General features: G+C 45.0%; 1 protein-coding gene across 2 annotated transcripts in view; it reads right to left on the bottom strand.

Moving 5' to 3' along the window:
- Positions 1–5,249: 5,249 nt before the first annotated feature.
- LOC113206794 (protein bric-a-brac 1) overlaps positions 5,250–11,087 on the bottom strand; it is an 11,379-nt gene continuing 5,541 nt past the window's right edge. The window contains exons 7-10 of one of the 2 annotated variants that reach the window (XM_026423038.2): positions 6,525–6,578; positions 6,274–6,431; positions 5,885–6,065; positions 5,250–5,810 (exon numbers count right to left, since the gene is read on the bottom strand). In XM_026423038.2, coding sequence (XP_026278823.1) covers positions 5,605–5,810; positions 5,885–6,065; positions 6,274–6,431; positions 6,525–6,578 — 599 coding nt within the window. In that variant the 3' untranslated portion in view covers positions 5,250–5,604. Of the gene's footprint in view, positions 5,811–5,884; positions 6,066–6,273; positions 6,432–6,524; positions 6,579–6,909; positions 11,050–11,087 lie in introns of those variants that run through there. The other variant, XM_052270484.1, reaches the window with a different exon arrangement.

Below are 11,087 nucleotides of genomic sequence, written 5' to 3' on the forward strand. Positions count from 1 at the left end.
CTTTTACTAGATTCCTAGTTGGTTCCTATTTTACTAGACTGTCTGGTACGTGGTACTAAGATCCTAGTAACTCCTACTAGTATTTTTTTTCAGTGTAAACGGCTTCAGATAGAGCAAAACGGACGAAATTTTCGCCCAAAGGGCCGCAATTTGACGAGTTACCCCTTAGGAAGCATTCTTAAAAGTTATAAAAAATAATTGAAATAGCAGCTTTTTGAACGAATACCCAAAATGACCCCTAAATATGAATTTAAGCAAAAATCTTTGATGTGTCCTTCGATCACATATTAAGACCAACAATTTCCCAAAGTAGAATGAAAATCGGGAATTTACACTTCGCGGGGTTCCCTTGTGAGAAAGGCGCCTCCTATAGGGACAGGGAGGCTTTGCATACGCTTCGCGCCTGTTCACCGTCGACCTGCTCGTTGCAGAGAGGAGTTGTACTGCCCGGCGTCCGACAATTCTGTCCTGTCTGTATGAGACTTCTCGGTCCATCGGCAATGACAATGATGGTCGAGAAACTTTCCGTCGGTCGATCATTCTGTCCTGTCCGAGACTTCTCCTGTCGTCTAGTCTGTTCTGTATAAAACTCCTTCCTTCAGTCGGCATTTCTTCTCTGCCCGAGTCTACCTCCTCCATCGACCATTTCTGTCCTGCCCGAGACTACCTCCTCTCCATCGAGCATTCTTTCCTGTCCGAGACTCTCTCCTCCATCGACCATTCTGTCCCCCCGAGACTCTCGGCGGCGAGCCTCCTGCGGCAGCTCGCGGCGCGCACTTGGCACCCCCAGGAGGCCTTATCACGGGGTGGTCGGCCCGCTCGCGACGGCCGGAATGTAGCTTATGCAAGGCCTTGTTTGTGTTGCGTGTGGTCGCGGCCGGCGCGGCGGCGGCGCGGGGCGTGGACGCGTGGACTCCATGACGGAATGACGGGGCAACGGGGCGGGGCGGCGCCTGTATACTTCGAGGAGGACTCCGACAACATTTTATCGGTTCGGGCGGAAAAACCTTCGATATGAGCTGCTGCTGCTGCTGGGGAAAGAACGGAATCGTAAAACAACAACAACGCATCACGGCGAACAACTGTTTTTGAATCTCAAATGCCCCCGTTGAATCTGCCGTGGAGACGATCGACGGCGGTCCGTCTCAGGACTATATTTCGTCCGCGAATTCAGATCTTTTGGAACCCGACTGAAGCATTTCGTACGTTCATCGAATGTTAACGTAAAACACCCTCCGTGGTATAGTGGACCTGCCCCCTCGGCGCTCCGCCCGCCGCGCTCCGCTGGAAAGCTTATGCAAGTCCGCGCGCGAGTTGCTCAGAACGCCGCCGCCGCCGCCGCCGTGCGTGCGAGAGCCGGCGTTTGCCGCGCCGACCGCCGAGCAGTTTATTTTTGGAGCGCAAAGAGGAGGAGAGGGGGAGAGGAGAGCGACCTCTACGACACACCGGCAATTACCTGCCGATATATACACCTCGCTTACTGCGTAGAAAACTTCGCGCGCGGCGCAAGTCGTCGCGACGTTTGTGAAGAGTCCAATTCTGTTTTGCTGTTCGGGACCGATGAATAAAAGAGCGTGGGAGAGCTGCTCGCGGCGCCCCGGGGGAGCGCCGCGAGGTCGTGGTCAAGGGCCGCCCGCGGGCCGAGTCCAAGGGGCCGCCTGGGGGTCAGCGCGAGCCGAGGTGATGCCGCCCCCGGAGTGTCGCGCCGCAGCGCTCGCAGCGCAGGCGTGCGCGCCGGGCCGGCCTACCCTCGCCTTGTCAGGGGCCGGGCCGGGGGGCTCGGCGCCGGCCGAGGCACAGGCGGAGGAAGGCGCTCCGGGGCGGGGGAGGAGGGAGGGCGCGGGCGGGCGGGCGGCTGGGGGCCCCGTGTGGGCGGATAAGGGACGGCGGCGACGACGACGGGCCGAGTCTAGGAGGCGTACCGCAGGTGGCCGAGGCCGCGTATCGCGACCGCGACACTCGGCACTCACAATCCCACGAGTGGCCTGAGACATCCTGGTCGAAGTCCGCGGCATTCAGCAACACCACGGCGGCGAGGCATGCCCCCGACGTGCCCCCCCCCCCCTTCCTCTTCCTCCTCAAGGATGATGGGGGACAGGACACGCGACACAACCGGGGTCCGCGGGCCGGGGAAGTGCGGCCAACGGCGGCCATCAACATCGAGGCGACGATGAAGTTGGGGAGGAGTAAGCTCAGCCCAGCCGGCTGTCCACACCGCCCCGAGGGTCCAGTCCGCGCTTAGGTCACCCCGACTGTGCGCCTGCCGCTGCTGGGCCGAGCCTCCAGCTAACCGGGTCGGAGGGATCGGCTCGACGAGGAGCGGGAAAATGCCACCGTCCCATTGGCTGCGTCCCGACGAGGACGGCGACGTCCACACCGGATCCAGCCAACCAACAGAGTGCGTGCGGAATAAAACGCGACTCTCCTCACCACGCCTCTTTCTTCTTCCTCGACGCACCCTCGCAAAAATCCAAAGAGAAGGGGGGGCAGAAAAGGCACACCCGCCTCCTGCTGTTGCCACCTGCGCCGTTTCAGACGCGGCCCGCGGCGCGGACGCGCCCCCGCCCGTCGGGCCCTACCCGGCACGGCAACGGCGGCGCTGGCCAGCCGGGCCGCCGGGCCGCTTGGAGCGGATGGGAGGCTGACGCGCCGCCGACCAATGTTGCATCAGAAAAAGGAGGGTGCGGCGCCGTCCAACGTCCACGTGTCCTCAACGCGTCCTGAGGCCGACCCACCTGCTGGAGTTCAAACAATCCCACAGTAAAACACCTTATACTTACAAGGAATACAGTTCTAAAAAAATAGATCAGTTTTCTTTGACAAAAAGTAGGTGTTTTTAACCCCTACGAATTACCTGCGGTATTTGACAAACGTGTGTGCATGTGATCTCGGTTTCATGACATTTCATCTCTAGGTACACGTTGTTACCTCTACCCGAGAACGTGGTTAACTCATTCGCTCCGACGACGCTAGCGCTATTGCCACCCACCCGACCAGAGTTAAGCAGTTAAAAATTTTGCTTCCCTTGAGCGTGGGGGTCGTCCAATAAAGTACTATGTCTGTTTTTCTTATATTCTGTCGGCACAATATTCACGGGGGCTCGGCGCCTGCAAAACTGTGGGTAGGCCATCCCGCCGTACACACATGCACCCCAGACAAGATGCTGCCTACCTACCAGGCGCTCCGGGGGCTTGCAGATTGCAGAGAGGCTGAACTTGTCAAGTTCGTAACGGCGAATGGCAGACGAATTTTCTATGTGATTCCATAGGGGACAGAGGGTGCGCCATCCACACTGTCTCAGCCTGGAGCCATATGGCCAACAACCCTGGTTGTCCTTCTGCTTTGACTTTGACATTCAACTGGAGACTCAAAAACCTTTTCAGAAAAAATATAATGGCACATCATAAAAACATTGGTTTACCACTACTTCTTTTCTTTTTCAAGCAACTAACCTGCCATGAGGTCTATATCGTTTGTACGATCCGCGTTTGTACGACCTGGCGATTCCAGACAGACCTCAAACCATGTGTACGACATTCATTTTTTACGGCCGCAACATTGTGGGTAACCGGCCGCAAATGTTCAGCAGAGCAGGAAGAGCACATAGCATATGCTTACGATAAACCGTTACGAAATCGCCGATTGCAGCCTGTGCAACCTCTCGTAGCGTAGCGCCGTATAGGTTGGCAACATCTTGTCTGGGGTGCGTGCGTGTACGGCGGGGTGGTCTACCCCGAGTCTCGCAGGCGCTGAGCTCCCGTAATGTGCCGAATGAATCGGCGTAAAAACGGGCTTACTATCTGGACGACCCCATAATAGACCCATAGTGCCGTTACGGACAGGCGCCAAAACAAATTGTTCCTGGTAAGGAACATCGTAGAACAAGTGCAGAGAGAAATGCCCAGCGATACAAATCAGTGTTTTCATCTGGTGGGTCTTAGCTTCACAACATATAGTATCAGCCTGCGAGCAGACACCCGAACAAATCGTCCCTGGTGCGGAACAAAGTAGAACAAGTGCAAAGAGAACAACTCAGCGGAACAGAACAATGTTTTTCATCTGCGCGCGTCGTACGCGCGGCGAGGAGCGCGGACTTCCCCGCCCGCCGAGCTCGGTGCGAGTCCCCGCGGCGGGGGGCGGGAGGTCACGTTTAGTCACTTCACTGCTCCAGGACTCCCCAGGCCACGTAGGCCAGTGGCCGGACACATCGCGGACCCTGACCTGGCCCAACGGTCGTCCGGACGGGGCGGGCACGGCTTGTCCCGCCCCACTCTTCTTTTGCCGACGATTTGCTATACGCCCAAACCGGCTCTTGCCGACGATGTCTGATTTGCATACGAGTCGCAAACCCAAGTGAGATTTGAAAATTTGCGACGAGGACACATGGATGGTGAGGAGTAGGCGGTGTGTTCGACCAGGAGCGGTATAAGGTCCGGCTGACAAGGGGGATGCACCATGGGTTTACTTGCTTGGGTTTTGGTGACAAAAATTGCCTACCTTTCAGGCGGCTCACTGGAGACGATGGGGGTCAATCGCTCCCCCCTCCTCCCCCCATGCCGCTCCTGTGTTTGACAGGGGAGCAAGCGGCTGTTCTGGGAAGCGCTGATAGTGGCCTGCCTGGTCGAAACTCACCCCTTTCACTTCACCCCTACAAGCTCCGGGGCCCATCTGAGAAGCTGTAGCATCTAAGCGATACCGACATTATCGACAAATCGTCGGTTTTCGTGTGGAATCGAACCTGAAATCGACACCCTCCTGATATCGCTTAGGTTTCACCGGTTATCGCCACGCCCGTCCCGGCTGCTGGCTAAAGCTCGCTAGCTAAAGATCACCAGCGCTAGCTAATGTATGCAATGAATGACCCCCTTCCAGCAACCCCGTACATGGACCCCGTACGGAGCCCCGGCACTTACTCCTACAGGAACGGTGCCGGTGCGGCACCTACACGCCCGCGCCCCGCGCCCCGGTGCCGCCGCCGCCCAAGGTAGTTCCTTCCTCCCTTACCCCCTCCCCATCCTCACCGGGCTGCTTCCACTTGCTTCCAACTCTCCCTCTTCCGCTTCGGATGATGAAATCCTGAGGCGTGTTGCAAGAGATACTCGTTTTCGAACCAAACGGCGAAAAATGTCACATCGGTCCTGGTCTACTCTGGTTATTGGTAAATTTAAGCAAGCGTTCAGTTCATTCACGTCGTCAAACATTGCACTTTCACAACACAACTATCCAGAAAAAACAACAACAACAGTAAGTTGAGTAGAACATAACTATTTTAATAACTTTTTAATGACCAATTAAAAGCTGCAAACTATTATAAGTGCTGTAGTCTATTTCTAAAAATTCTAAAACAAAATGGAAATTGAAATATTTTTCAATCATCAGACAGCCTCCAACAGATAGGCGTGGTGTATAAAATACAACTATTTTACCAATACTTGCAAATATTCCTCTGGGCCATACGGATAATGTGTCATACTATGAATAACAATAAAGGTGTGCTAAATTAAAATTTAATACCCATTCAAACTCTTTGGGAAACATCAAAAAAGATTTAATGAGATCAACCACCTCTGCAGTGATAAGCTCACCATCAAAGACAATTCAATCTCAATCTTCATCTGAGCAACCTGGCCGCTCCACTTTGATACCAATTACTGCATCATCCTCATCACTGTCTCTTGAGGCATGTTGACTCTGTTGTTTGCTTTGTTCTTCAAGAATTGATTTTTCCATTTCTTTGCTGGAATCTTTGTTGACACCATCAGTGTTTTGATGATCTATTTCTGCTGAATTTTGTTTTGGTATAGAAGGGCCTACAAAGAAGATTTACTTTGCCAGTAATTTATCTACTTCTCTTAAATGACTTTCATAGAGATACATAACATACCTTGACTACCACTGGAAGATCCTTTAATCATTGTCATCAATGTATCCAGTCGTGGGGGATTTAGTACGCGTAACACCATATTAGCCTCTTCTAAAATAAGTATTCCATTTTGGGCATCAGCAGGACTAAGACCATGAATTAATGTTACATGGTTTTTCCAGTCAGCATGTGATTCCACTACCTACAATGTAGAACTCAAAAGTTAGTAGTTAATACTCTCATGTTAACAGTTTAAAGCTTCTGTTGTAAATTTTTGTTCTTTTTTCATTACATTGAGTGTGGGGCTTTTTTATGCCCATGATTTAACATTGGGGCGTGACCCCATTGTTTTCATGCCACACTAAATGTCCTAACATAAGGGAACTTAATCATTATTTTTTGAATCTTACTAGTAAACACCATTTACAGGTGATCCGTTCGCTATGTGTATGCATAGCCTTGATATGTCTCCTTCGGAAGCCCCAACTAGTGTAGGCTTTTTCACAAAATGGGCACGGAAAAGGAGGAAATGGATTTTCTTTCTTTGATGCAGTCAAACAATTAAAAACTGGAAACACATAAGCAAAGAGTGGTTAAAATAAATAAAATAAACTTTCAAAAATCTATTACAATAAAAAAAATTTGAAAGTTTCCTACGTACCTTGATTTGACTCAAGGCTCTGCAAATTTTGCTCCACATGGTAGATAGGTTCATCTGTAAAACAGCAAAACAAGGAGCATAAATCTACATAAAACCTCATTAGGCGCCTAAAATAGAACAAAACATTCATAAAATTTATTCCTTTCTGAAAGACAAAACCTCAAATGTTAATATTAATAATAACTTGTTCCAACGGTAACTCATGTTAAACCTGCTTTATAGAGTACACAACACACACAAGAAGCAGAAGAAGCAATGATAAAAGATAAGATGGTTAACACAAAAATTAAGATTGTTACTGAAGTGTTACGTAGGGTAGTGAGAAGAACCACTACACCAATTATGTTTCAGGGCATGGGGATAACAGTTAAAGCACAGAAACAACTTCATTTAAAATCATAGTGTATTTCCCTTATTCCTTCGTGTATTACAGATCAGAAAAGCACTTGGGTAAACCAACACGAATAGACCCCACACTAAAGGTACAAGAAAAATAAATTACTCACGAACCAGAAACAAACTGCATTAAATCAACAACCAACGAAACTCTTTGACAGCTTAAAGCTCTACAATGCCATAAATTTACAATTTTCTACAAAGACACTAGATACAACAGATGCCTCTGAAACTTTCATTAATGAAAAACAAAATAACAAAAAAAAAAACGAAAAAAAAACAAACATTGATCAGAATTTTATACAGGGGAATGAACTGTATAAGAATGATGACTTAAAAGATTCCTGCTGCAGGTTGGAGGAAAGGAGACGAGAGACTATAAATTACGAGGAAACATCAATTTATCTGCCACAAACCTTTTAATTGTAGATCAAAATTTTATGCCACAATAGTTGGTCACAGAGAAATTCAAATATTAACATCCCAGGAGCATAATTTTCAAAGCCATCATTCTTTGACAAAATTATGCCCAGAAATGACATTGTAACTAATGGCACTAATACCAACTTACAAGCAAACAAAACGTCAGGAATGTCGTCATTATTGATAAATGAACAAAGGAAACAAAACAAGCATTTAGAACAAACATTAAAAAAGAAACAACACACACACAGCCTTTGATGGAAAGTTCATCTTGGATGCACAGTCCATAAAGAACATCAGATATCAGGCTTATTGCTGATAACGGATGAACTGGGAAAGTTGAAGAGGTAGATAAAACCTTAGGATAGAAACAGATTTTTTTTTAACAAGTAGCAAGGGAGCAGGAAGTGAGGCTGTTTGCAAAAGTCCAGCAAAATCAAGACAGCCATAATGCACACACTAAGATATACATGAAAACGTATCACATCATGTAGCCAAGGATAACCTACAGTGAAATGTAGGAATTTGTCAACATCTAAAACAGTTCTCACATGTGATCACAATCGATTAGCCCATTTGTACACAAACATAAGATAATAAAGTCTAGAGCAGTAACAACAAAATTCCAGTGAGAATTGTCTTCTACCTGTCTAACATATCAGAGTATGAATGAATTTATTTTTAAATAATAAAAAAAAAAATTAAAACAAATAAACTAGCCACTTACATAAATCAATATATATGTATATAGTGAGGGACAAAACCTAAAAGAAGTAACACAGTGGTAAATAACCTCCTGTTTTGCAAACCCATTTCCATTCCATATTACTACTCACAACCATTCCTAAATTCCAGATAATGAAAACAAAAACATTCAAACACAGTTTTTGAAATAGAATCAAGTCTACTTAAGGGTTAGGGCCAAACAAAAGAAAGACTGAAGAAAATCTATGAATACATTATGACCCACAAATAAAGGTTGTGACAGAAAAGCATTCAGCTTGACAAAATGCACACAACACATCTGACTGGAATAGTTTCCAAGGATTGAGCACTTCATGATTTTATCAAAACCAAATCACATCATAATATACAAAAATACCTTGGAGATATAAACTTGACACATAAGATCAGATTGGTTGTCTAATCACTCTGGTCTGCTGGTCCACACAAATAGGAAATTTTGTCAAGGGTACTGATACTATAATTCTATTTTTCACTTGGTTTAGCAGCTCTTAAGCACATAGATTATTTAAAATTCTCACAGAAACTTCACGTGAAAATAGGATTGAAAATTCTTTGATACAGTAATAGTTACACACCATTTCAAAATTTAGGAAGGTGAAAATTTCCTTTAACAGCATAGATGAAGACGTATATAGACTAACATGGCAAGAGTGGTGTATCTCAAAGCATGGAAGGCTAAATCACTGAATCCAATTGTGACAAAAATTTAAAACCAATATTGAATTTGTAATGGATTGGTGAAAATGAAAGAAAAGAGATTATTTAGCAAGATATTTAACCAGAGTATGTTGAGAATTCAATTACGCGCCTTGTATGTTTGAGTAACCCTTATTTCCTTTATCTGTCAGTCATATAAACACACATTTCTTTTGTAAAAAAAAAAAAAAAAAAAGAAAAAATGGTAACAGAGCCAAAACTGTCAATGGCAGTTGTCATAAAAAGGCACTGCTAGTTATATGGCCATTTGTTTATCACACATTTACTGCATAAGCCACAAACATGTCAGCCAAGTCTCATTAACAATGCAAGAGGAACTGCAGCGGTTTCATCACAATTGCTGCGGTGGATAAAATGAAACAGGTCCCTATGTAACTACAATCTAATTCAAGGTAACAGCTACTGACACGAACACCATTTCTGACCCTCAGTATTGACATAATTAACATATGACACATTTTCTTACACAAGTAGTAAAGCCAAAGTCTAAAGTGAGAATTTCTTGATGTATGAAAAGATGATGGGAGCTCCAAGACAATGTGCCCAAGAAACATACTATGAAGCAGTAGCAATATACTTTAGAACTAAAACAGTAAGTTAAGTATTCATAAAAATTATGTCAAAAGGAATGCTTCAACAGAAAGGAACACTGATTGGTTGCATCAAAATATACATCACTAAAGAAGTGTCAAATTGACACAGTCAGATATTACACACATCATCTCATAGCTTCACACTACAGAGAATAAAATCTCACTAAATCCAGAGGCAGGTAAATGTAATATGTTGTATTGTAAATATTTGTAATCTCTAAACATTACACCTAATCTGGCTTGATTAGTTCCAACTATACAAATATCAAAATATATAAATTTGTGGCCACATCAACAATTGTTGATTACCCAGCAAACATATTTACAACACTCTAGGAACATCAAGATCAGCCCCCTGCAACAACATCATATATTTATATTTTCTAAAAATCTAGAATATAAAAATTCAACAGTGTCTATGTTTCTCTATTAGGCTGGAAAACATAAAAGCTAGTTGCAGTTAACAGAAATCTCAACTTGGAGAAACTAAGATCAGTCATTGATAAACCTAGGCCCACGTGTGATTTTACTCAGTATGCATTTAGAAATATTGCAAAAACACAGCCGAAGAGCATTACTCTGCACTATCCACAACATTGCTCTGACAAACCCAAAGAATTAACTAGGATACCTTATTAAAGTGATGGTGGGGGCAATTTGCTCTTTAACACAGACACACGCACATTCATACTCACACATACACACAAAGAAACAAACTAACAAACAGAAGAGGAAGAAAAAAAAAAAAGAACAAACAAAACAGGTAAGAGATAAACATGTCCTCTACTACAATTGCACTTTAAACTACCCTAGAAAAAAATAAAAAGGCACATATAGTTATGAAAAACAAACAAAAAAAAAACCTACACTTTAAGCTAGAGACACCCTGTATGAATAAACAAATCTAAACAATATGAAGACCAAACATAGGTCACATTAACAGGAACTACGGCAACTAAAGATCTACATTTAAAGGGGAATGTGTGAAGCCCTTGCGACTCCAGAAGCAAATCACAACTGGAATGATGGGACATGATGTGATGGAATGAATGCATGCAAAATTAAGACTTGAAACTTTCAAGATATTCATACAGAACATTACACTGGGCTTATGTAAGAAATCATGCCATAGTGACTTAACGGTGAGTAAGCCAATACAGTGATTTGCAGGTAATTTAGAGACATTATGGCCTACAGCATTTTGCAGAAACTAACTAAATTCAACAAATTGTTCTATCTAAGAAGCCAAGAGGTAGTCTTCCTACCTCGAATAACCATATTTCTTTTTAAACCTCGATTAGCTGTGTCTATTTTAGTTATACAATATTTCCATTGCTCTTCGAACTCAGCAGGACTGAGAGTTGTGAAAAAGCTTAACACCTCTCTTATTAGTTGAACTTTATGAACATTAAATTGCTGTTTACCCAGCTTCCCATTTACATTGCATAGTAATCGCTCTTCTACAGAAAACAACACCTTCATCAGATCACAGGCCAGTTGCTCTGGAGAACGGCTTTTGGACCAAACAGCAAGAACTTCGGTTTCAGGCAGGAGATCAGCATAAGGCAGCTTTTGAAATGGTAACTGACCAGTGTTTGAATGTGTACCGGTCTCTTCATCTCCCTCTGATTTGTCATCAGCAGCAGTGCCTGCACAGAAAAAGAAGCAGATGTCAAAGCAAAAGAAA

Source organism: Frankliniella occidentalis, unplaced genomic scaffold (assembly GCF_000697945.3).
Source record: "Frankliniella occidentalis isolate FOCC.00 unplaced genomic scaffold, Focc_3.1 Scaffold125, whole genome shotgun sequence".
Lineage (NCBI taxonomy): Eukaryota > Metazoa > Arthropoda > Insecta > Thysanoptera > Thripidae > Frankliniella > Frankliniella occidentalis.